Source organism: Malus domestica, chromosome 16 (genome assembly GCF_042453785.1).
Source record: "Malus domestica chromosome 16, GDT2T_hap1".
In the NCBI taxonomy this organism is placed as follows: Eukaryota; Viridiplantae; Streptophyta; class Magnoliopsida; order Rosales; family Rosaceae; genus Malus; species Malus domestica.
In genome coordinates this window covers 8,917,898-8,943,918 of record NC_091676.1, presented here as the reverse complement: position 1 = coordinate 8,943,918, position 26,021 = coordinate 8,917,898, and the positions used below count along the sequence as shown (strand labels likewise).

Sequence of the window (26,021 nt, the reverse complement as noted above, 5' to 3'; positions counted from 1 at the left end):
TTGAAGTCTCCAGCCAATAAACTTTATTGACTGAAGACTTGGGGGACTACAATATGTACCATATATTAGGCATCATGAAAAATACTTGGGGGACTTAGCCCATCATTTATGTACTGAGGAGCGAGCCCTTATTCTATAAAAGGGACTCCCTCACTTTCATTATAGAGCACACATTATTCATGTACTGAGGAGCGAGCCCTTATTCTATAAAAGGGACTCCCTCACCTTCATTAGAGAGCATCGTCACCAGCTGAGCAACCACCTCACCGCGAGCATCATTCATAACCCATTATTCAAGTACTGAGGAGCGAGCCCTTATTTTATAAAAGGGACTCCCTCACCTTCATTAGAGAGCATCACCGCCGGCTGAGCAACCGCCTCGCCGTGAGCATCAAATCTTAGCCCATCACTTATGTATTGAGGAGCGAGCCCTTATTCTATAAAAGGGACTCCCTCACCATCATTAGAGAGCATCGCCGCCTACTGAGCAACCGTCTCGCCACGAGCATCAACTCTAGCCCATCATTTATGTATTGAGGAGCGAGCCCTTATTCCATAAAAGGGACTCCTTCATCTTCAAACGCCACAAGCCGAGCCAATTAAGGCAACATAAGCCACAAACCGATCGCAACATGTGCTACTTCTAGTTGAGCATCATTTCACTTTGAGCACCGCCTCATATCAAGTATCGGTTCAAGACGACATCTAGTTACTTCGGCCCACACATGGACTAAATTTCAAGTCTCTAGCCAAAAGACTCCCTTGACTGAAGACTTGGGGGACTACTGTTTGTACCATACTTAGGGCCTCCGTATTTAGGCCTCGTATAAATACTCGGAAGACTCAAATGTAATTATGTAATAAATGGAAGGGCAAATATGTAATAAGTGAGGAGCCCTTATTCTATAAAAGGGTCTCCTCACCCTCATAAACCTCAAGCTCATCCTCACATACAGAGTTCTCACCCTCACATCTTATCTTACCACAGTCCCTGCTCTCAAACTCTCTCTTTCTCTGGGGGGGACTCCCCATCACCCTTGTAACCCATACATACAGTTAGAGAGAAATACAATCAACATCAGTGTGGACGTAGCACAAACATTGGGGTGAACCACGATACATCTTGTGTTATGTACTTTCTTGCAAATTCACGGTCAGATTTACGTTGTTCCAAGACCCCTCCAGTTTTGTACATCAACAAAATTAATAAGTGCAAATAAGTAAAAGTATTGATACCAACAATAATGAAAATAAGAAAACAAATTTATAACAATCAGTTTTAGAGAATTAAGACTAAGAAGCGCTAAGGCTTTGCCATAGTTTTCTGAGTTAACACATACCAGCTTTGAAGGTTAGATTTTCCTAGTGCATACTAGTAGAAAAAATTCGAATTTTGACACAATCATCTTGAAAGACTCACGAACATGTTCCAATTGGAATTAATCTAAAATCTGTCTGATTGAATACTTTTTACTCAAGAGGATGTCGAGTGTTCTACATTGAAAATACTTCAAAGTATCAAACTTCTACCAAAAGAAACAATAAATTATAACTAAGAATAGGGTAAAATATATATAGCATAATATCGACTCATCACATATTCTACTCATGATATTCAAGCTAGAACGTATATCTAAAATGCAATCCGTCTGTGATATTCAGATCAAATATAAACATGCAAGACTAAGAGAGGTGTATGCAATTGAGAATTTGAGAGACTTTAATGGATTTATAAATCTATGGATTTTTATGGAGTTTAATTGATTTGTAGAGATTTCATATAAAATTTTGATTCAATTCCCTCGAAATCTCATGGGAAGATGTGAGATTTGTGGATGTTTAAAATACACTACGAAATCTCTCCAATTCCCTCTAATTCCTCAACTTTATCAAATTCTTTAAAATCAAATTCTAATTGAATAACCTGGAATGTATAAACAATGTAACCCTTAAGAGCATGATATTCACCTTAAGTGACTTATAATTCCCACCGACAAGAAGCTTTAACCAAATTCAGGGTTATATTCCAACAAAAATTACATACAGGTACTTGTCTAAACATCCTAATGGTAGCTAAGCGTTAAGACATGGATAACTTAAAATCAGTGATTGCCAATTTAAAGCAAGTACGCATAACATCATAAGTCAATTGAAAAGAAATTACATATCCATTTTAAGGGTCGTGGCCTCGCCGTGGTAAAAGAAAATTATTTATGCATAGTCATAATTGAATATCAAAATATTAACATGAAAAGTTAGGAAAAACACCCTTGTAGAATGAAGTACAAATTGTCAAGTTCTCAAAACCGAGTTTTCCCAAGAAAAGCCGTTTGTGAGAAACCCTAAGGCTAAACTAGTCTATAAATACTAGATCAATTCAAATCCTATCTAAAGTAGGTCCTCCAACAAATCTGGAAAACTAAATAAAATATTAAAATAAAGATTCCACTACAAGAAAAATGACCTTTGGGTACATATGAAGAGTTTGTGTCCCTTTAAACACCAAAAAAGCAAAACAGTTCTCATCCAATAATGGGCACCACGTATTGTGCCCAATGCAAACAAAAATGGACACAAACACATTATTGGGCACTGAAAAACATGACCTTTGTGCTTTTGGTGTTCATCTAGCTTACATGTGTCCTTCAATGTCGGAAATAAATTTTTTTTATTAATTTACAAAGACCTTATTAATGTTTTCGTGCCCTCTAGTTTAATATATTTAAAGAAAAAATAGATTGGCTTATTCTATTAACACTCCACATATTGTTGATTAAACCCTACATATTTAATATATCCTGTTTGTACCATACTTGACCAATCCTAAAACTACTGAGCACCGGTCAACGTTATACCATCAAGGACCCAGAAGAGTTTCCCTCAAACCAGGAGGCCAATCACAGCACGACACGTGTTGACATCAGAAGCCAATCATAGCGCGACACGTGTCAACATCAGAAGCCAATCACAACACGACACGTGTCAATGTTAGAATGAAACTAGAAACTCTCTTCTATAAAAGGAGATCATTCTCTCACAATATTTCATAATGTCATTTGTACTAAATCATTCACTAGTACTCACAAAAGGAGAGCTTGAACCTATGTACTTGTGTAAACCCTTCACAATTAATGAGAACTCCTCTACTCCGTGGACGTAGCCAATCTGGGTGAACCACGTATATCTTGTGTTTGCTTCCCTGTCCCTATCCATTTACATACTTATCTACACTAGTGACCGGAGCAATCTAGCGAAGGTCACAAACTTAACACTTTCTGTTGTACCAAAGTCCTCACTGATTTTGTGCATCAACATACCCCACATTTGATTTTTCAATTAAAAATTATCTTAATACACCCTATATACTTTCTCATAATACCCTTACACCCTACATTCTCATACATCTAATATTTTCCACATACACACCACATTCTTCAAATCTTATAATACTCATTTTTCAATTTTTATAATTAAATTGTCTTAGGATTAAAACCCTAACATTCTCTAAAAAGAGAAGTCTACAATCCGGTCTGGTGAGATTGAGTTTCATTGGAACATCACAGCTAATCTCATTTTCTCTGTCTCTTAAGCCTTTTGCTAGCAAAAAAGGATTTTTGCTAAAAAATGGCAACTGGGAGGAACCTATTAGAACAAAAGTAAACCACAGAAGATGAATAAGAACAGAAAAGACTTTGCTGGCCTCCTATGAAATTGGGTAGTATGGAAAGTAAAAGCAGGCTTACATAATTAACAATGTCGTTGAATAATTAAAACAATGACAAATATGAAATTTTACCTCATGTGAAGCTTCCGAAATATTGATATCATGTTCTATTCGTTATTTTTTTTCTCAATCAACATGTTTATAATTTCAATAGTTAGAATTTTATTCAACAATGGAGTGGAGGGTGAAAGGGGTTTTGATAGTTGAAGAAGATAAATAATACGTTAAAAGTAATTTGGGATGTGTTTAGAAATTTCTTATTTTCTTTAAACCTCATAAGGTCGAAATTGTCATTGCATAGTAGGTTACATAAAACACTTAATATTAAATTTTAATATGGGGTGCATTTAACATTACGTTAAATGCTAATATAAAAAGCCAATAGATTTTCGTGTCCCTTTACACTTCCTCTCCTCAATCTTCACGCCCCACTCTCTTCTCAATTCCCTTCTCTCTCTCTCAATCCTCCTGCCTCTCTCCTCTCTGTCCCTTTCCCAATCCAACCAAACCTCTGTCACTTACATTTTCCCCAATTTTTCCTATTTCCTTATCTCTCTCTCTGGATTCTTCTTTGGCTTCTTCGAGGAGGTCTCGCCGCATCTCACTTCCTGGTCACAAATCTCGACTTTCCTTCTCTAATAATCGATGGACCTTCTTTCTACGTCTTGGCGCCGCTTCCATCATCAACTTCACCTGCGTTTGCTCGTACTTGATCCAAGATCTACTCACTTAGACTAGCCGCCTACTCGTGTGTTCTTGCTTGACTAGCCGATGGCACACCATGCATACTTAACCTGAGATTTAGTCGTGGTCGCTCCAAGAGTGATGGGTTAATTTTTTTCCTTTTTGTTGACGAGTAATTTTTTTGTTTAATTTTTTTTTTGGCCAAAATGGATTAATCATCCTCGTGATCATAGGATACTTGCGTGATGACCCTTGTGGTAAAAAAATTAGGAATTAAACCCCTGTGGTCAACACCGTTAATAAATTTAGCCAAGAAGTAAAGTTTCTATTAAAGATCTGTTAAATGTTGGATAGAATTGTATTTTCATGTCCATTAACAAAAAAACCATCATAGCATTGCTGATAAAGTACACCCCTACATCTTTTACCGATCAACAACGTGAACTCTAGTACCATCGATGGTTGCCGCTTCTCTCAATCTTGTCATCTTCTCTCTCTTTCTCCTCTGTCTCCCTAGTTCCCTCTCTCATCTTTCTCATCTTGCTCATGGTACAATCCCCGAATACAAATCAGCATTCAATTTTGCAAACAAATTAACTCTTTCAATCTCCTTTCTACTGTTTTTGCAATGAACACTTTGTGAACTTTGTTGTAGTTCTATGTCGAGGATTTGATTTTTCCCAAAATTTGACTGATTAAAATCTGCAGTATTTCTAATGCTTATGCACATTTGGTAGGATAATGCTCAAACTGCTTGCAATCAAAATAATCAAAAACCAAAAACCCAAAAAGCACCAAAAAGGTAAGGACTAAGAAAGAACAAAAAATCTCGTTGCCAAGTTGACAAAGAAGTCTCCATGGAAGAGATTAAGAACTCTATTGAGCTCCTATATAAGGAGGAGGGAGACGGAGAGGTTAGACCAAATCCACCGCCGACAAAGAACCAAACTCTGAGAATGCGGCAATGGGTTCTGTCGAAATGGAAGTGAGATTGGTTGAAATCCCAGAACTTGAAGTCCCAATAGCATCAAGATTTGGGAATTTTGTTCGTGCTTTAGAATTGGGAACGTCATGAGGGTTTTAGCTAAGCTATTGGCATGCTACTAACTATGAAATGGCATCTTATCCTCACATATGAGACATGCTACTAACAGAGGAATGACAGAAGTTTTAATTTTGGGTATAAATCTGAATTTTTTATATCATAGGGGCTATCTTCCGAATATCTTATGACCACGAGATCATTTATCCGATTAGGCCTTTTTTTTTTTAAAAAAAATTTTGAATTTTCGATTTAATTATTTGCCTTATTTAATTTCTAGGCTCTTGTACGAAAGGGGCGAAAAACTAGTACTCTTGGAAAGGATTTGGCGAAATTCCTATTACCTTTACTCCAAACCCGTGAATTCCAGCTGATTCTTCTCCCCTCCAGCTTGATATTTTAGCGGATCAGGATTTAGGTTGCTCTCGGTTCTATGGACTTCATTGATGATCTAGCATCTCGAAGTTTGGGTTCTTACCAATTTCAGTGTCGAAGATATTATTATAGATAGCAGGGTTTGTGTTCGACTATAATCTGGCTGAACTCATAAGCTCATATTTGTAGTGATGGAGGATATAGGGTTGTCTAGACAAGCTTGGAAAACACATTTATTCTCGATCGCAAACTGCAATCGGTGGGTGTGGAGATAAAATCGGGATGTTTGTAGAGCGGCATTAGCCGATGGTGTGCAGTGGGTGCACCAGGACAGGGAGGCTGTTGATCCTGTTGTTGATTTATTGGCGGGACTACGTCGTAAGAGGTTTTCGATCCTTCATCGGGTTGGGTTCTGCGGCTTTGCTCCTTACAATGTGGAGTTGCTTTCTCAGGCTTTCTCAGTTTGACTTCAATTTCTTGCCTGGTTTATGTACTTCTTAGTATGGTATGTTTCCTTGGTATTTCCTTTTTTACTCATGAGCATTTAGTTGTGTGGAGCCAAAAATATTCACAGGGCGACACGTGAATTTTTGGATAAAAATGACAAAAATACCCTTGCAGTACAACGAGGTTCCTACGCGCAAGCAGCGGGCAACCCTCTTTCAACCAAGACAGAAGTGCCCAAAATAGGTAACAATTCAAAGTCCATCTCATCAAATCCTTTCTACAAGGTAATTCCCAAACACGTTCCTTTTAAATTATGTTAATTGGCTAATTAATGGGTTTATTGCTAATTAACCCATTAATTGTCAATTAAACCATCCATTATATCCAAATAACTACAAATACATCCAATTCAACCCTAAAACACCACATGGCCAGCTATCCCCATTTCAAAACCTAATCCATCACTTTTTTCTACCTTTTTCACCATTTCTTCCTTTTTATTACCCAATAAATTCAAAAACCACCAAAACATTCATCTTATGTTTAATAGCCAAATAAATTGGCTAATTAAACCTAAATTAAACCTAAAAACCCTAGCCACCTCCTATCCCTATAAATATACTCCCATTCTCACCAAAAAGCTAATTCCAACACTTTGGCAAAAATCCCAAAATTCTCTAAACACTCTTTCTCTCTAAATTCTAACTTTGGCATCGGAGGTTCTTCGGCCAAAGCCCCCCCCATTCATCGTGGGCGCGTGAGGCTCTTGGCCTTAACCTAAGGTGTTAATTGTTTTGTAGGTGCAAAATTGTCCAAGATCAAGGAGGAAGAAATTTGCATCCACAAATTGGTGCTTTCATTGAGAGTTGAAATCCATACTCGTAGAAGACTCTCGCACAAAAAGGTTTTTTCTTTATTTTCTAGTCCATTTGAATATTTTTCATACGTTCTTATTATTAGAATTTTTTACTTGCAAAAGTTCTTTGATAAAACGTATAAGCAAAATATAATGGCTAGAAATTTAGAAAATTCCACAAGTGAAAATTCTAATGTTCAAGAAATGGGATTGCGGAGATCCGTGAGGCTAAATGCGACAATAAGGGGAGCGGCATCATCATCACGAGCTTCCACCATGGGAACCACCGTGGTGGCTACCTCGGTAGCCACCCGCGGCTAGGTCCATGGTGCCTTCACCACGACCACCATGGGAACCACCGCGGTGGCTACTTCGGTAGCCACTCGTGGCAAGGTCCATGGAGCCTTCACCACGGCCCGGAGATCCGTGAGGCAAAATGCGACAATAAGGGGAGCGGCATCATCACCACAAGCTTCTACCATGGAAACCACCGTGGTGGCTACCTCGGTAGCTACCCGCGGCGAGGTCCATGGTGCCTTCACCACGGCCACCATGGGAACCACCGCTGTGGCTACTTCGGTAGCCACTCGTGGCGAGGTCCATGGAGCCTTCACCACGGCCCGAGCCGTGCCATCCAAGGCTCACGGTACCAAGACCACGATCCAAGCCGTGCCATCTAAGTTTACGTGGACCCAAGCCCATGCCTCGCATTCACATGCACCGCGCATTGAGCAGCCTGCTCCCGTGATCCAGCCTGCTCCCGTCAAGCAACCCATTCTCACGGCCCAACCTGCTCCTGCCGAGCAGCCTGCTCTCGTGACCCAGCCTGCTCCCGACGAGTAGCCCACTCCCGTGGCCCAGCCTGCTTTCGTCGAGCAACCCACTCCGGTGGCCCAGCCTGCTCCTGCCAAGCAGCCCACTCCCGTGGCCCAGCCTGCTCCTGCCAAGCAGCCTGCTCTCGTGACCCAGCCTGCTCCCGACGAACAACCCACTCCCGTGGACCAGTATGCTTCCGTCGAGCAGCCCACTCCTGTGGCCCAGCCTGCTCCTGCCAAGCAGCCTGCTCTCGTGACCCAGCCTGCTCCCGACGAGCAGCTCACTCCCGTGGTTCAGCCTGCTTCCGTCGAGCAGCCCACTCTCACGGCCCAACCTGCTCCTGCCGAGCAGCCTGCTCTCGTGACCCAGCCTGCTCCCGACGAGCAGCCCACTCTCACGGCCCATCATGCTCCAGTGGCTTTCCAAGCAGCCCAAGTCGACCCAAAACTATCTCAACCATCCGGACCTACCATCGAGCTGGGGGCATTCTCACCATATTTTTTCGCGGATTTGACATTTCTCAATTCAAATCTCGCGCCCGGAGTCTACCACATTTCCACTGCCCAAGGAGGCGCATTCCTTCCAAGCTCTTCCAATCCAAATGGCGAACAACACTTGTCTCGACAAGTCATAGAGTTGACGAGCGCCCTTGCACAACAGACAACTTTGGTGAATCAACTTTTGCAACGCATCGGGATCCAACGTGCCCCGGACGAGGTATTCCGAAGTAGGACAAGGGCAGACGAACCTTTCCAGCAGCGTCCTGGCAAGTAGCCATTCGACCAGCCACGAGCCGAACGTTCAGGCAGTGTACATTCCCGATTAGGCCCCCGAGATAGCGTATACTCCCGTCTTAGCGCACGGAGGAGCGTGTACTCTCGACTAGGCCCACGGATGAGCATACATTCACGGTTGGGGTCACACTCCGATAGTCAACATGAGCAACCTTCCGAACAAAGTGTTCATTCGCGGCTAAGCCCACAAGGAGCATCATCCACCTCACATCAGAGTAGGCAGCACGACGGATGGAGAGAGGCAGTCACTCAATCCAGCTCAAGTTCAACCAGCAGCCTGCGAAGAACTCGCTCGCCTGCTAGGAACGTACCACATGCACTGCATCTGCGGCGTAGACAAGCCAAACACATGGAAGAGCAGTCTAGACCAGCAAGTCATGGCTGGGGGCAGCCGAAAGCTCTGCTACCCCAACAAAGGCAAGTTCAGGAAGAAGTAGAGAGACTCTTGACCAAGCGATTGCATGATTTCCAACGCAACGAGGTCACCGACGAGGCACTACGATGGAACATGACCAACATAAGCAGGTCACCCTTCACGGACGAGATCGAGCAGGCAGAGCCTCCACAAGAGTTCATCATGCCACATTTCACATCTTTCAAAGGGGATGAAGACCCGGAGAGACACTTAAAGCGCTACCGAAGCGCAATGATCCTTTATCGAAACAACGATGAGCTTATGTGCAAGATATTCGCCACCACTCTACAAGGCGAGGCGCAAGATTGGTTCTACAACCTGCCGCCACAATCCATCCGGAATTTCTACGAACTTTCTTTGTTTTCACCAAAGAATATTCATCCTATCGCTCGATCAAAAAGAAATCTGATCATTTGTTCAACGTCAAGAAGAACCCAAAGGAGTCACTTCGCGACTATGTGAGGAGGTTCAAAGTAGAGAAGGCAAAAATAGTCGGATGCAACGACTCGATAGCTAGAGCAGCCTTCCAAAAAGGACTTCCAGCAGACCACCCGCTATTCGGAAAATTGATCATGAAAGAAGATCTAACTCTGGCAGACTCTTTTGCTTTGGCAGAGAAGTATGCACTTTGGGATGAGGCTCGCCAATGCACATTCAAGGACTTGAAGAAGTACCCGACATCACCTCCCTAGAAGCAGCGGAGGACTTATTCACATGTTTGACGGTATCTAAAGTAGCAATAAGCTCTACCATCATGCGAGAAGAGATGGGGGCCCGACTACCTGTATTCCACAGTTACCTGTATTCTACAGTTCAAAAGCTCTCCTCGATGTTATTAAAAATTCAAAAGTTAACTTTGGCGATAGTTGTTGCAACCCAGAAGCACAAGTTTTACTTTCAAACGCATGCAATCATCCTAATGACGTACTATTCTGCCCAATCCAGACGCGCGACGATAAAGGCGTAGACCCTGGCGGATGTAAAGTTTTCTGACGAACGCAACACTGGAAGGACACACTCGAAAGCAAGTTTTGTCCTCGTCACCCTAAAAGATTCTACATAGGAGCAACATGTACCGGCAGTTAAGTACCATTTCTTGCTGCGCATCACACGGCCCTAGCCGACCCTTGCTCAATGATTCAACTCTAGAGTGGCCCAATACCGGCAGTTGAGCATCTCCTGTTGCGTATGACATGGCCCCATCTCCACAGCTCCCTACTGCGTCTTCACGCCGAGCCTAGGTGACGCAACAGAGCGGTCCAACGATGCCTCAGAAGTAGCCGAGCACACTCTAGCTGCGCCTACTCCACCCGATGGAAACTTCTGGCATTTGCATGTCGACGACGCAGAAAAGCCTTCATCACTGCCGGCAGAGAAGGCTCCAAAAAGATGGATCCCATATGGGAAGGTCCGTACAAGATCAGCAGAGTATGGGGCAAGAGTAATTACACCCTCACCACCATGAAGCGGTAAAAAGATTGAAAAGAAATGGATGGCCTACAATCTGAAGAAGTACCATGTGTGACCTCCCGCTACATCAAAACCCGAAGACTCAATAAGCTCGACGGGCACCTCACAAGCTGGGGACTATCCAGTTGTTATGTAGTTCCTACCTTACAGCTAAAGTTCTCGTTCGTTTCACTCGTTTTTCAATGAGGAATTTAGAAGTAATCACAACTTGGCTTGGCTGCATGCTTACAACAACTAATCACTTCTGCACTTCAAAAGAAGACTGCGCCCTTCTTAGGGACTCATCGCAGGAATTGCGCCCCCCGAGGGACCAACCATGCTCTCCAGTGCGAGAGGGTAAACCAATTCTCCGACACCCATATGGGTCAGCTCTCCAAGACGGGAGGATAAACTTTACACTCCGAATATCCAGACGTGGATGAGCCTGGCTGCCCTAGTATAACTAGATGCACGATGGCTTGCGCCGGGATTCCTAGAAGTAGCCGCAATGGTCTTTTTCAAGGCTTAGCTAACTGAAGGATTTTGGGTCTCTTGGCCTAATCGTGGGGAACCGGGCCCTAGAGACGGAGAGGGCACATTACGCAGTACATCCGATGGACGGCTGCCCTGGAATCCTAAAGCTGCTACCGAGTGCACTAAGGTAGCCTACGGATTCCGGAAAACTGCCTACAGCTTGCCTTTCGAGCAGTGAAGCCGCACTACACTTATACAACCGCACATTCTTGTGAAAGGTTAAATAAGCTAGCGCGCATATACGAAGTTTTATCCACTGCCGACATGCTACGTAGTCGATAAGCTTCACCTCTGCCAAGCGCGGAACAACCTACACCAAGTCCTAAAGTGTTGTGATACTTGCTACGCAACCTACGGAATTGAAGAAAGTCAAGGTTAACAGCCTAGTGGTTACGCGGACTTGTCTGCTTCTGTAAGTAAGGCATCCGGCTGCCAACCCTATGGCTAACAACTTTGCAAAGTTCTACACCAACACCTACGGCTGCATAGGCTACGCGAGTTTGTCTGCTTATAAAAAAGTAGCATGCCTGCCACTGGTCTATCAAGTCTAAAGGTTAGGGCATGAACAAAAGAAGTGAAGATGAAGAAAAACGAAGGAAAACATGTTTTTAAACAACTAGCAAAGGCCGAAGGAGTTCAAGCAAAACAAAAGCTACAAGGAAAAACAAAGAAAATCCTAAAGGCTACCGAAAATACTACACTACAGCAGCTTGGACATCCCACGACTACTTGGTCGCCACACCTTCAACAGCCGTAACGCTCTTAGCAGCGGCATCATCCGACGTTTCACCCCTGGCTGCCCCAGTCTGGGCACTAACTTCTCCAACTACTTCACCAATGGAAGCCTTAAAAGTAAAAGCAAGCAAGTCTTCCGGAGAAATAGAGAAGGTCTTAAAACCTCAAGCCCATCCTTATCACCCTTCAGTTGCTCATTCTTCTTAAGCAGACTAACACGGACGCGCTGCAGCTCATCCACTCTCTTCTTAGCATAAGTAGCGAAACGAAGCTCAGAAATTGCAAGCTTAAGATCTTGAATCTGAGGCGAATCAATCTCAGCAGCAAAGGGAGCAGGCTTTGGCGCTACTTTAGTAGCAGATTCCACCTTACCACTCTTCATAATAGCAAGTCTCTACAAAGGTGAACCGGACTTGGCTCCCAAAGAACGTCCTGGTACAGACTTCGGCACTGGGGGCATGATAAAACCTTTACGCTGAGTAATCTTATCCACAATTGTACTAGCCATTCTCAACATGGAAGACGCCACATGCTCAGATCTAGCAGCCTTACATTTCTTCCCATTGGAAGAAGTCATGTCAATCACATACCTCTTGGTAGCAAACGGACCCTCATGAGCAGCGAAAGAAGTCTTTGGTTTTTTCTCAGCCGGCATCTCTTGAGCAAGCAGAGAAGATCTATTTTCCCACCTTCACTTGCAGCAGGATCCACAACAGTGATTGGACGAGCCAGTGCATCCGCTTTGATCCTATTCCCCTCATCTTTTGGGAACAGCCCACGTTTCTCCTGACGAAAAGAGTTAAAGTAGCCAACGTCATTCGTGGTACCTAGCAGGGAAGTTCAACCCAACATTCCAGCAGTTCATGAGGTTCGCAACCTCTTCATTTCTCTCAATCACCAGCCTAGCTCGAGTCATGTCCAAAAGCCTAAAAAGACATGAGCCATGTGACTTGTCTAACACTGCGCCCCAGTGCCACAATCCGAGGTCCCAGCCACACAAGCTGCCCTTGGTTCTAGCCAAGTCGAGCAGCTTAAAGCAGTGGTCCCTGCCACAATACCTCATCGGCCCATGCCGAGTCGACTCCTGGCCCATGCCAGCCGACGTGCCGCACCACCCCGACGGCTGCCCCGCGGTAGCACTATCTACGAAGAAGACGAAGAAATCAACGAAAGACGGTCCTTTGCACGGGCAAGATGTAGAAGATTGCTAGAGGAGGGGGAACAAATATCCTCTAAGCTATCTCTCTCTTGTAGGGTAGAATAAATCGCTCTCCAAAGTTGATTTAATAACCCACTTAAGGTGGATTTAAATAGGCTTTGAGAGAAATTTATTTCCCTTTCCTAGAATGATCTAATTTCCTATTAAAGAGAGAATCTACATCAAAATAGGAAGCAGTCCTAAGTTTCCTAAAGCAAGAAGATCTCTACACCTGCTGCCATTTTCTGCGAGCAGCCCAACAGGTGTGGGGGCATTTGTGGAGCCAAAAATATTCACAGGGCGACACGTGGATTTTTGGATAAAAATGACAAAAATACCCTTGCAGTACAACGAGGTTCCTACGCGCAAGCAGCGGGCAACCCTCTTTCAACCAAGACAGAAGTGCCCAAAATAGGTAACAATTCAAAGTCCATCTCATCAAATCCTTTCTACAAGGTAATTCCCAAACACGTTCCTTTTAAATTATGTTAATTGGCTAATTAATGGGTTTATTGCCTAATTAACCCATTAATTGTCAATTAAACCATCCATTATATCCAAACAACTACAAAATACATCCAATTCAACCCTAAAACACCACATGGCCAGCTATCCCCATTTCAAAACCTAATCCATCACTTTTTTCTACCTTTTTCACCATTTCTTCCTTTTTATTACCCAATAAATTCAAAAACCACCAAAACATTCATCTTATGTTTAATAGCCAAATAAATTGGGTAATTAAACCTAAATTAAACCTAAAAACCCTAGCCACCTCCTATCCCTATAAATATACTCCCATTCTCACCAAAAAGCTAATTCCAACACTTTGGCAAAAATCCCAAAATTCTCTAAACACTCTTTCTCTCTAAATTCTAACTTTGGCATCGGAGGTTCTTCGGCCAAAGCCCCCCCCATTCATCGTGGGCGCGTGAGGCTCTTGGCCTTAACCTAAGGTGTTAATTGTTTTGTAGGTGCAAAATTGTCCAAGATCAAGGAGGAAGAAATTTGCATCCACAAGTTGTTTTTTATTTCAATGCCTCGTCTTCTATTACAGTCGTTTAATTTGATTATTGGATGGAAATGATGTTGATATCAGATCTCCTCAATTGGCATGGTTGTGGTGTTATAGGAAACAGGATCTGAGAGAAATTTGTAGGAACTTTCAAAGGAATATAGTTTAGTGTTTATGTTTTTTGCAATTTTGATTTCAAGTTTCTATGAGATTTTAATTTTTAAGTAGAGTTCTTATTTGGCATGTTTGTGGTGTTACAGGAAACAGGATCTGAGACAAATTTGAAGAAACTTTGAAAGGAATATGGGTTAAGTGTTTATGTTTTTGCAATTCTGATTTCAGATTTCTTTTATTATAATCTGAATATGTAGTTTAACATTTTTGAGGTCATTGATTTTTTGGGTGCAGTACATCTTAATTCTAAGAAGAGGAGATTTGACTCTGTAAGTGCAGGTCTCGGATTGCTCCGCTCTCTCAGTGTAAGTAAATCTCTGCATATCTTTATTTCCTCAATTATATTTGACTTTGTCATGTTAAGTTGCCAAATTAAAGATATTGCACTACCTTTTCGATACTACATTAAATTTGGAACATGCAAAACATTAAATTTTGAGTGTTAATTATTGAACAGGGGCTGCATTTTAAATTTGTAAACATCCACAGTAATGGTTTGGGGCTTGATAGTTGTACCAAATCTCTTTTTCTTATTCCCATGTGCATGTCCATGTGTAGACCTTTTTGTAGCTTTCTAAGGTTGGGTTTTTCTTGATGTGTGCTTACGTGGTTTGGGATTACTTCCTTTGTAGGCTTGGGTATTATATAAAGCTTTGCGTTTTCAGATTAAGGTAAAGTTTGATTATATCTTATAGTTAATTCTGATGCCCATTGCAAGGTGTATAATTTTTTTTGCATTACACTTGTGTGTTCTATCAATTAAACTCCAGACCAACTACTAATCTCCTAAGTTCTTTAAATTCGGGTCTGTTACATGTTGTAGGAAATGGCATATTTTGAGATATTCTGCATCTTTCCTTCTTTAGTTCTTTTCATTTGAAAGAGTGAGAATTATATTGTTGGGACTTTGGATTCTATTTTTATGTCCTAATTTGTGTGAGGATTGCTTGCCATCCATATAAGAATGTTACTGAAGTGTCAGGCAAAAGTCTTTATGTTTCAATCACAAACAAGTGCATGTATACATAGCAGAATTACACCAATTAATCTGTGGGAGGAAGGATATACAACAGCTCATGAGATAAAGATAATCATAATTTGAAAATTTGGAAGCCACTACATACTCATTTCTTGTTGCTATGTGTAATTGATGTTTTAAGAGCTTCTTGGTAGTCTAAATTTATAGTTCCATCCTTTTCAGCGGTATCCAATATGATAATGTGTTTTACTGCTCGGTATATTTCTTACTCATGGTCACTTTTTAGAGGCTATCAGAGCAGGGGCTGTCAATACTGGGTTCTATGCGGAGATCTCAAAGTTCATAGATCCGAGGAAAGAAAGGTATACTCATCTACCTGCACTGATCTAAAGCTTGATCTGTGAATAGTGTATGTGCTACATCTCTGAACATTTATGATTTTTTTTTTCCAAGTGGTCTATGTAGTTTCTCTGTGTATTTGCCAACACTTGCTATCTTTCTTAGAAATTAATGTCATAGCTTTGAGATTTATCACTGCTTTTGACCTAAACCTAAATGATTGTCCAAACTTTTATTGCTTTGTACATCTTTTTTGCTAGTAATGTTAGTTTACTAATTATCTAGGTTCTCAAATAAAGAATTACTTGGCTTGAAGCTGCTGATGAGGATCTTCGTTGGGAACTTCATGAATACCACAGTAAGTGCAATGGTGTAGAGCCGTGTGAAAGAGCTTCTCAAGTATGTTTTACATGCTCTAGTGGAGATTGACGCTATTCTTTCATCTTGTTTCTTTCAAGTACTAATATATATGATTTTGACTTGTACCTTGTGTTGGTTTCTTATTTCACTTTGTAAACTACATATATTCAGCTAGAAAGATACATTTACAAATCTAAAACTTCATTTTGCAGGATGGTAGCCCCTGCTTTGTCAAAAGCAATGGCCTAAAAAGGAGTTTGTTAAGTTTAGAATTGGCTGGCTATCAAATGGGTGAAGCGATAACAGGTATCGCTTATATATGGTTTAGGACTTTGTCAACAACCTTTTCTTTTCGCAATTAAATCATATGCAATTATGTAAGTTGTGTTATTGTTTTCGCAAATAGGCTATTGGCTCATGTGTATTGATAGTGTTGGGAAGTTCATAAGTCGAGCTATTCTATATATGGTACAATTTCCTATCTTAGCAGGTGATTCCCAGGAAATTGATGAAGTAGCAAAGGAGTGGGAGCACAACCTTCTGCAAAATATGATGGACAGAGTTGCATGAATTGAATAAACGTCTACAACAAAAAGAGGTGTCATTTGCGCGTGTAGATTGTTTTGTTTTAAATCAAAATCACATTAATGTCATCACAGAGTTTATGTGTAACTTTGCATTTGACGCTTGTGCAGTCGGAGATGAATTTTTTTGAAGGGTCCGACACTGCGGCACTCGAGCAGCATTTTTGAAAGAAAATTTTGGAACTAGAAGATGAGAAAGAACTGTTCAGGTTCACTTAAAACCTTAATATTTGATGTTCTTATTCTTGAGAGAACCGATATTCACTTAAAACCTTTATAATTTTAGTTGGGGATAGAACATGTAAAATTCTAGTTGTTTTTATATATAATGGTTGTGAATATCTTTGTAAATCTCTATTAATTAATGAAACATTCTTTGTCAACCAAAAGAGGGTGAAAAGACTACTTAGTCTTCTATCACACAATAAAAATGATCGGCAATAATGTAATTTCACAGGTCTAAATTTTACTGTTTTTTATTGAAGCTTCACTTACAGGTGATGTTAAAATATCTCCTATATTTAAAAAAAAATCTCACTCCCCCCACGTTCTCCCCTCCCCTCTCTCTCTCTCTCTCTCTCTCTCTCTCTCTCTCTTCATTTTCCAAAAAGTTATGTTTATACACACAAAGTGTGTTGGCAAATGCTAGTTGTAATATTATAGATGCTTGTGGTTGTGGGTTGTTTTAATTTTATGAAAAAATAATTTTTTGTTTACCCTCAATCTCAATTTGTAGGTGATGTCGGTTTTTAATTTATTTATTTTTAAATAGTTGACAGCACAATAACAATAAATGTGCTAACATGGATGGCAGTAGTCGTCTAACAACTTCATCAGAATTGGGCACCAAAGGACCTTTATTTGTGCTTACACTTTTCAGCACAACATACTTTATTGTGCTCTTTGATCAAAGGCAACGCCTATGGAGGGCACAAAAAGAAATATAGTTGCTGCACTATTGCTATTAGTCTATGGGCACAATTGTTAGTGCTCTTTGACCTCAAAAGGCACAAATAATTTATTGTGTGTAGTGCCCATATTTTCTGTAGGGTTCCTAATCTAACGGGGATTTAGACTGTGCAAAAAATTAACCTTTTGACCGACCAAATCAGTATGGATTTGGTCCAGAGATATCAATGGAAAGTTTGAAATGTCATTTTCAACTTTGTAGAAGGAACTTTTCTCCAAAACATAATCTTTACTAACCTAACGTCCAAACACTCTCAAGGCATCAATCTACCAACACTGCGCAATCTGCCTTTATTTAATTGCCACGATCAAATGGCTAAGAATTAAAGGTTGAGAATTTGATACAACCAACTTGAATGACTTGTGAATCTACTCCAATTTGAAACACTTCAAAAAATCACTTTTCAAGCAAAGTAAATTTCGTATGTCTTAAATCGAAACGTAAAAGAAAAATCAAAATTCTCCCAAAATCAACAAGTATATATAGTGATCCAGCTAATTGTGCCTACATCCAATTCGGTGATCTTCTTTGAAAATTTTCACTAGAAGATAGAAAGAATAACTTTGGGTACAACAATAACCCCCTAACCCCTTCAAACCATGGATCTTAAATCTCTCACACCCTTCAGCTCAAAACACTTAGATGCCCCTTCTCTGTTCGTTCCAATTTTATAGGACGTCCCGAAATGACCACTTTGATCTTGATGCCCCTTCAACTTAATCAAGAGAAATAATTTAATGAGTGGACGAGAACGACACCCCATTTTGCAGCAGGAAAAAAGGAAAAACCGCAACTTGATCCCGTTTCCTTGGCAACGAAGGAGAAAGTACTCGAACATGTATGAACACGTTACCAAAGAAACATGTGAAAACACTCGATAGTACCAAGGTTGAAAGAGAGAGGAGCAGGGGCAACAGATTTTTTTTTTTTGTTCCAAATATGCTGCAGTACAGAAGGCAGAAGAATCGTATAGCATTTAACAAGACGTTTTTACTCTCAAAAATTTTCAATACGTACACTTTCTTCTCTTCTCCCTCAATCTTCTAGAAGATAATGTACAATTCCCATTTATGGATCCTTCTTCTTCAGTGTTCGGAGAAGAGGAAAAGAAAAAAGGTTAAATCAGGACACCTGTTCGTCTGCACCAACTCTCCGTTACATTGGACACCCCAAACAAACCAGTCTGCGAAAAAACGAGGGTAGGAGCTGAGGTTGAAGAAGATGGTGCATTGTACACTACAGCACTAGCTGGTGCCATCAAAACTGCCTTGTGCACTCTGTCGTCTTTTCTCTCGCCAATTCTCTCCCCACATCTTAGCCTCAGCAACCGCTCGTTCCCTATCCAACATCCTTGCAGTTTCCTTTGGGGAATCATCCTTCTCGGAACCATCTAACCCCCAGCTCCGTCCGGATCCTCCCCCTTCCTCATTTTTCAATATCCTTCCACCATCCCTATGCCTTTTCTCATTTTTTTCTCCCGAACCTCTGTGGCCATTACCTGAAGCTGAGTTAGGGTCATAAGAGTGGTTGGCTAGGTACGACAGAGCAGTAACCACATCCCCAATGAGAGGTCGTGTGGCAGCCTGTTCCTGGATGCACATGGATGCCACGGCTAGAGCTTGGTAGAGACCCCGCATAGGATACCGACCCTGCAGTCTTGGGTCTGCCAATTTCGAGAACTTCCTTCGATCATTGAACAATGGACGTGCCTGCATAGACATAAAACCACTGCCATTTAATTATTGCACAAATATAGAACCCATGCTTGCGAGACCCACAAGTCCTGCACAACAAGAAGATAAGTTTCTTCGAGCATTTCTACTACAAGAAACAAAGTGAAAATTACCCAAGTTATAAGGTTCTGTTCTCCATGGGGCCGGTCGCTATCTATAGCCTTACGTCCAGTAATCAGCTCCAGAAACACTACCCCAAAACTGTATACGTCTGACTTTACTGTCAATTGACCAGTCATTGCATATTCAGGAGCACAATAACCGTAAGTGCCCATAACTCTTGTGGACACATGGGACTTGTCTCCGGTGGGACCAAGCTTTGCAAGCCCAAAATCTGAAAGCTTAGGGTGAAATTCTTCTTCCAGCAATATGTTGGATGATTTGAAGTCCCTGTAAATAACTGGAGGGTTTGCCTGGTCGTGCAGGTATTCCAATCCTTTGGCTGCACCGGAAGCTATTTTCATTCGTGTGTTCCAATCCAATGGTTCCTTATCAGGTGGAAGATCTGCAGAGGGATCAACAAACCATTATAGGTGATTCATTAACAATCACTTGGATTAACTGTTAGGGAAACTAATGGTCCAATAACACAGGAAAAACAGAAGTTGCGTGCACTGTGTTAATAATATATCAAGTCATCAAATTTTATTTGGAGACAATGCCCCCGAAAGGAAATGTTTCTTTTTTCCTTTTCTCCATTTTACCGTGGGTTTTTTTGATATAAGAAAATACTTCTATTACCGTATGCAAAACATCAAAATTCACCATTCATTCCAATTCTGTAAATATATCCCTTCAAGGTTGAAAAATCACTTCAGCGTAGCATGCATCAAATGTATTGGTCATATTTGCAGAACAGCAAGTGTTCATATATAACATAACTGAAAACTACAAGGTGATTTTCCATGATCACTATCCACTAGCTGACATTAATGGAAGAAATTATAAAGTAAAAAGTTCCTAATTGGAGAAACAGACAAAAAGCCAAGAGAAGAAGGGGAAACGAAGAGGAAAAGTTACCGTGAAGGTGATCTTCCAATGATCCTAAGGGCATAAATTCATAAACAAGAAGCCGCTGGTCTCCATCAGCACAGTACCCAATAAGATTCACTAGATTAGGGTGATGCAGAAGACTGAGCATGAGAACCTCAACAAGAAATTCTCTGTTGCCCTGAAGTCCATTCCTATCCAATTGTTTAACAGCAACCACCTGTGAATGGTGATACGAAGTCAAGAATTCAAAATCGCCTCAACCATGCCTGAAGTTAACTCTGCGAAATCGTTCTGCAGAGCAATGACCTTTTCGAAATGTAATAATTAACGATGGATATCATAAACATCCTATAACCTTGGTGTCTTACATGGAGAGATGGACACGATACGGAATCAAGAATTATTGCCCTCTAAATACTGTATGGAATTTAACAACCATCATTATGAGTAATGATGTTGATATGTAAGTCTACAATTCTCGCTCACGATATAGCAGTGCCGTTATTTAGTTCTCATTATTGTTGAAATCAAAAAACAAAATTTAGCATTCTTGATAGCCATACAGTTACACCATCTAATATGCTAATATTCGTTTCAATTCAAATACTCATCCTGTAATTCCTGTTCTCCGTATAAATAATAGATCGTGCAACAGCAAAAGAACTACCTGACCAGTGCTTTCGAGTTGCCCCTTGTATACACGCCCAAATCCCCCTTCCCCTATGAAAGACTCTGGCCTGAAGTTCTTTGTTGCAGTCGCGAGTTCACGGAAAGTGAAAGTTTGAGCAGCAATTTGCCCCCCCGGTACAACATCTTTGGGCTCAGGCAATTTGGGCAGCTCCCCCCTGGATCCTCCATTGCTTCTTGATCTCAGTCTGTCTACTCCTGCATATACGACCATATCAAATTACTAAAGATCCCCAAGTATCAATGATCATCAACCATCTGAGTCTCAACTCCAAATCCTTGATCAAATAGGACATTGAGTTAAGCTAAACACCGGAAACCGAAAATCAATTGGATTTGCAAAAAAAACTCAATAAACCATAACCCCAATACGAAAAAAAGTATTACGCAAATTCGAAATTGACATCTTCTAAACTATAGAAAGCACAACTGTACTAAATTCAGTTATACTGTAATCAGTTGGATCAAATTATGAATATCTATCTTAGTTCTTCAATTAATTATGAAACAATCCACAGCTTTGGACACCGTTGATTATCAATCAGATTGATCTTGAGAAATCAAAGTTATCATGAGATCCAATTTTTACAAAAGAAAGACACATTCTTTTATGTCAATGAATTGTGGGGTCTACCTAAAACCTCTCAAATTTAGAGCTCACAAACTCAATGAAGTAATCAATCATGTTGTAACACACACACCCAAATGACTAAAACAAACAATTTAAATCAGGAAAAAAAAACCCAGATCAGATCGAGCAATAACACATTTAAATTACCAAACAATAAGGATTGATAAACAAAAGCAATCAGAACTCACCAGAAGGCAATCTGGAAATGTTATTAGAGACCGTTGGTTGAACCTGCTTTCTGTTATCAATTTCTGCCGCTGGATTGTTCAGCTTCTCCTCCTCCTTCGAATCGAAACAAGGAAAACAACCCATTTCCCCAAATCCAATTAAAACCTTATTTTAATTGTTTCCCAATACAAAAGATTGAAACTTTATTAAAATCCCAGATGAACCCAAAGCTCAATCAGAGGAGAGGAGGCTGCTCTTCCAATCTTCCAATCCCAGTTTTTACAACAACCTCATCATCTGAGGGCCATCCAAACGGCAACTCTCTCGCCTCCCTCTCTCTCTTGGCGTTTGTTGAAGCGATCAGGGCAAGCAGATGCAGACGATATAACTAAAGGGGGCAAAAGCAAAACGAATCCAAGTCCACATACACCATAAACGATAACAAAGAGGAAGCAAAAAGAAATATCCTTTTGGGTGCCAAAAAAGAATCTGTGATTAAATGGGGCAGTGAAACCGAGCAGCTCAAACAAAAGAGAGCCGGCTTTGTCTTCCTCTCTCTCTCTCCTCTTCTCTCTCTAACTCTGGAAAGACTTTGACCAAGAATTTAAATGGCAACTCTGTATTACCCTCTAGATTTTGGCAAAAAGTCTGATTTTTAACTGAGTGAGGTAAATCCAACGTTTTGTACCTTTTTAACTTCTCACACTCGGATGTTAAGTCTTATTGGTTAATTTTATTCAATTATTTTAATCTGACGTCAAAAAACAAAAAAAAATATGGGAAAAGTAAAAATAAGCTTAATCCAAGTAGAAAAATGTGATTGCACAAGTGGTGTGGGATGAAAAGAGATAATCTTCGGATTTCTTCCATCAAGATCACCGGATCAAGTAATTCAAGTCTTTAAAATTTCATCGAACGGTCCACCTATTTTGATTCTTTAAAAGGTGTAATGATTTTTTGTCGTTAGATGAAATTTTAAAAACCCGAATCACTTAATCATGTCATCTTTTTTTTTTTTTGAAATCATGTCATCTTTAGTGGAAGAGATCCAAAGAGACTCTTGGGATAATGGGATTGTACCGTTAAGCACAAAAACGTGACAAACGGCGGGATTGGCGGACTATACGAATTAGAAGGGAGGGAGGGAGGGAGGACTGGAGGGAGGCCCTGTGCACCAAATGGGTCCGGTCGTGGATTGGCCCACCCTACGCGGCACTATGCTTGTTCTCTGTGGATATCTAGTTTGGTATTGCTGTGTTTTGAAACAAAAAACTATTTTTGTTTTGCTGTGAGAATTAGCTCATTTTTACTGCTTCACGTTTTCAGTTTTTTTTCACCCAAAATTGTGAAAATAAGCTGTTTTGAAGTGTTTATCAAACATATTTTTTAGCTTAGTTTTTTTATATCTATCTTTATAAAAGCACCTCAGTACCAAACCAATAAATAATGCTACGCACCAAAGTACCAACTTGAGGTTTTCCCCCAATGCCATTTAAGCAATTAAAACATGTTGAACTCTATTCAATTTTTGTACCAACTTTTTACTGGAAGTTTTTAATTTTGTTCTAAGTTTTTGGTGTTCGTTTTAAGTTTTAATTTTAATTAAGCATATTGGATTTGTAGTGGGATAAATGATATTTTGTGTCTGATAAACGGAGAAAGACATTGCATTCCGTAAGCTATTGATTTAACCTCTTATACATTTCTAATGAAAATTCAATTGGTGTTAATGGTGGGTTCGTATACTATATGGTTTTGACAAATTATTGCATGAGTGAGTTGTTATTGAAGTTCTTAGCATCTCGGGTTTTAGTGACGTGGCAATTCATGATATTTACTAAGTAATCATCTTTTGATACTAAAATACCTTATACATTTCATTTGAGAGATTTTATTAGCACTCTGACATAGTCATTTTGAAATCTCTTATTCACTAATGTAGTGTATAAGATGACTATTTCAGAGTGCATTTGACAACTCCCTTTCGTTTTTTTATCAATACTTTGGGAACTTGGTTAGTTCACTACTCAATGTACTCATATCGCCATTAGTCTTCATTAATGTCACTGCATATCTATAATTAAATACCTTAATGATAGCACTTCAAAAAATACAAAATCTTAATCTCCACTTATACATGTGCTAATGGAAATAGGAGACTAGTTTGGCCAAGTTGGAGTTTTATGTTTTCTTGAAGTCTCTTTGGATTGAGAGCCTCTTGGATTTTATTCAAAATATCTTCGTTGATGTTTGTATAAGTTTTTATCATTATAATAAAACCGTTGTCTTTTCGTTAAAAAAACAAAATAGAATCTAGGGCAGATCGATTATTTGATGGTTCATGGTTGTAGTTGTGATTACATATAGAAAATACTTATGTGTGTGGAGAGTAATTTTTCTTCAATCTTTAATATAGAGAGTTTGAATTAGGGAATTTTAACGAAAAACTTTCGGTATTATTCACTTTAACGGAAAACCACATTTTTACACTAAAATGTCAATCCTGGTACTATTCACTTTACCGTTTATTTTATTTTTATCGTTAAAACTTAAAGTTTTCAAATATTTTTCATTAATTTTCTTTTGAATTATTGGAAATAGCTAGCGTAAGCACCGACAATATTCCAAAGCCATGCATTGGAGGCCCAAAAATGGGGGTGGGGATCAGAGATGGGAGGGTCGTGATTGATTGTTGTTGTAGTCTCAGGCAGGCAGCCTTTAACTTGATATTCCAATTTTTGTCGTGCTTGTCAGACTCTACAGTGAAGGTTCCTTTGCGACGTTGTGACTCTACAACTACAGTGAAGATTCCTTTGCGACGTTGTGACCAATACATTGGTTCGGGGTTTAGCTTATCGGTTCGGTTTATAGACAAAAGCATTTTCCTTTCGCGATTGACATTAGAGTATGCTCAGATATATAGCATGTATCGAAATAGTTAAATGTCAAGTAAATGACTCAACAGTAAAGAATTCAACGTTTGAGGATTTTAGTGTACAATATACACCAGTACATACTCAAACATTCTTCAATAAGATACTTTCACCAATAAGTCAAACATGTTACTTATTATTCGGTTAAATGCATCACTGGATTGCGACGCGTACGATTGGCAGCCCTAGGATTATTGCAGATGCAGATTTGACAATACAACGTAATTTCAGGATCCCAGTGTGGCTGAGAACTCCAAACAGAGATCCAAATTGACGTTTCCGATATTAGCCCAGGCCCTCAGGCCTTCAATTTTTGCATTGGGCCTATGTTTCATAACTGAACCAATATGTAAGTAGTATGGTTTGATTGGAGTTTGCTTGTAAGTAGTATGGTTTGTTTTTGGCACTTTGATATTTTCTTATTGGTAATCACTAGGATAATAATTGTATTGAAGAACTTACTTGTCCATCCTACTTATGATTAACAATCTTCACTATACGAACTTCATGGATGGGCTGAGTGCGCCTGCCCGATAGCCTCAGTCTTGTTTTCTTGTCGAGCCACTTGCCACTTCTCTCGTGTGTAATTCACGCACCAAGCAGAAAAAATATAAAAAGGTGGCAAACACCAAGCTGACGACAGATCCACTCAGTCTGAGGATTAGGCAATTCTACCCCGTGTGTGGAGTCGAGCTCTCTTGGAGCCCATTTAATTGGGTAGGGTTGGAGTGGTTTCGGGAGGTTGGGGGATTAAATTGCCCAATAGCCGAAGCTATTTTCATGGGGTGGAATTGCTCTAAACAAAATGAGATAATGACATTCATAATGATGGAAGAAGTAGAGGCACAAAGCTTAAAATTAGAGGTGGGCACGAACCTAGCCAAGTTCAAAATTAGATGCAGTTTAATATTGGTGCCCATTGGTGGTCGATATAATGCATTAGCGTTACTATTGCTCATAGGATAGCCAGATTTGTAAGACTTCTTCATAAAGCACGAAAGAAGCTTTTTTCTCATCAGTCATATTCGCAAACCACCCATCACTTGTTCCATAATTGGTTTAAATCGAACCAAACTGCACCGCTTAATGGTTGATTAACTTAATCAAGATTTGAGAGCTGAATCAAACTAAATCAAACTTATGCTTGGAATTTAAAGGCTACTATGTGACAAACATTTTTTTAACCTTTGTGTTAGAAACATGTGACAAACATTTAAAATTAGAAAACAACACAACGTGACCACTCCTCTCCAATTAAACAATCAGATTTAGCGCCAAATTAAACATGAGGATGCACGATTGGATTCCTCTCATGATCTTCATATACAAAGCCTCAATTATTTAGTTGTGTTGCAGAAAGAGTGGAATGGTCGTGGGAAGCACAAA

The 26,021-nt window shown here is 40.2% G+C and overlaps 1 protein-coding gene and 1 long non-coding RNA gene across 5 annotated transcripts; one reads left to right on the top strand and one right to left on the bottom strand.

The window, feature by feature from the left end:
- The first annotated feature begins 5,749 nt into the window (after window positions 1-5,749).
- Window positions 5,750-16,909, top strand: LOC103403204 (uncharacterized). Of its 4 annotated transcripts, none has more exons than XR_003770241.2 (8): window positions 5,750-6,330; window positions 14,345-14,391; window positions 14,538-14,563; window positions 15,524-15,599; window positions 15,862-15,934; window positions 16,149-16,242; window positions 16,424-16,534; window positions 16,632-16,909. It is a non-coding gene; the product is annotated as an uncharacterized lncRNA (long non-coding RNA). The 4 variants fall into 4 exon arrangements; XR_011577170.1 differs by having other exon boundaries at window positions 6,091-6,330; window positions 14,493-14,563; XR_003770240.2 differs by lacking the exon at window positions 5,750-6,330 and having other exon boundaries at window positions 14,389-14,563; window positions 16,427-16,534.
- A 1,551-nt stretch (window positions 16,910-18,460) lies between these two features.
- On the bottom strand, window positions 18,461-22,330 carry LOC103403202 (serine/threonine-protein kinase PBS1-like). The gene is made up of 5 exons (XM_008342033.4): window positions 21,723-22,330; window positions 20,884-21,101; window positions 20,244-20,433; window positions 19,337-19,728; window positions 18,461-19,199 (listed from the first exon to the last, which is right to left on the bottom strand). The coding sequence occupies exons 1-5, from the start codon at window positions 21,844-21,846 to the stop codon at window positions 18,735-18,737; spliced, it is 1,389 nt and encodes a 462-aa protein (XP_008340255.3). The 5' UTR covers window positions 21,847-22,330; the 3' UTR covers window positions 18,461-18,734.
- Between the last annotated feature and the right edge of the window lie 3,691 nt (window positions 22,331-26,021).

Bases quoted from the DNA above. Each gene is read 5' to 3' on its own strand.
- LOC103403202 (XM_008342033.4), bottom strand. From the start codon at position 21,846: ATGGGTTGTTTTCCTTGTTTCGATTCGAAGGAGGAGGAGAAGCTGAAC. The intron at 21,102-21,722 runs GTGAGTTCTGAT...TCGTATATGCAG, and splicing joins CATTTCCAGATTGCCTTCTG to GAGTAGACAGACTGAGATCA. The intron at 20,434-20,883 runs GTAGTTCTTTTG...CACCATTCACAG, and splicing joins AACTCGAAAGCACTGGTCAG to GTGGTTGCTGTTAAACAATT.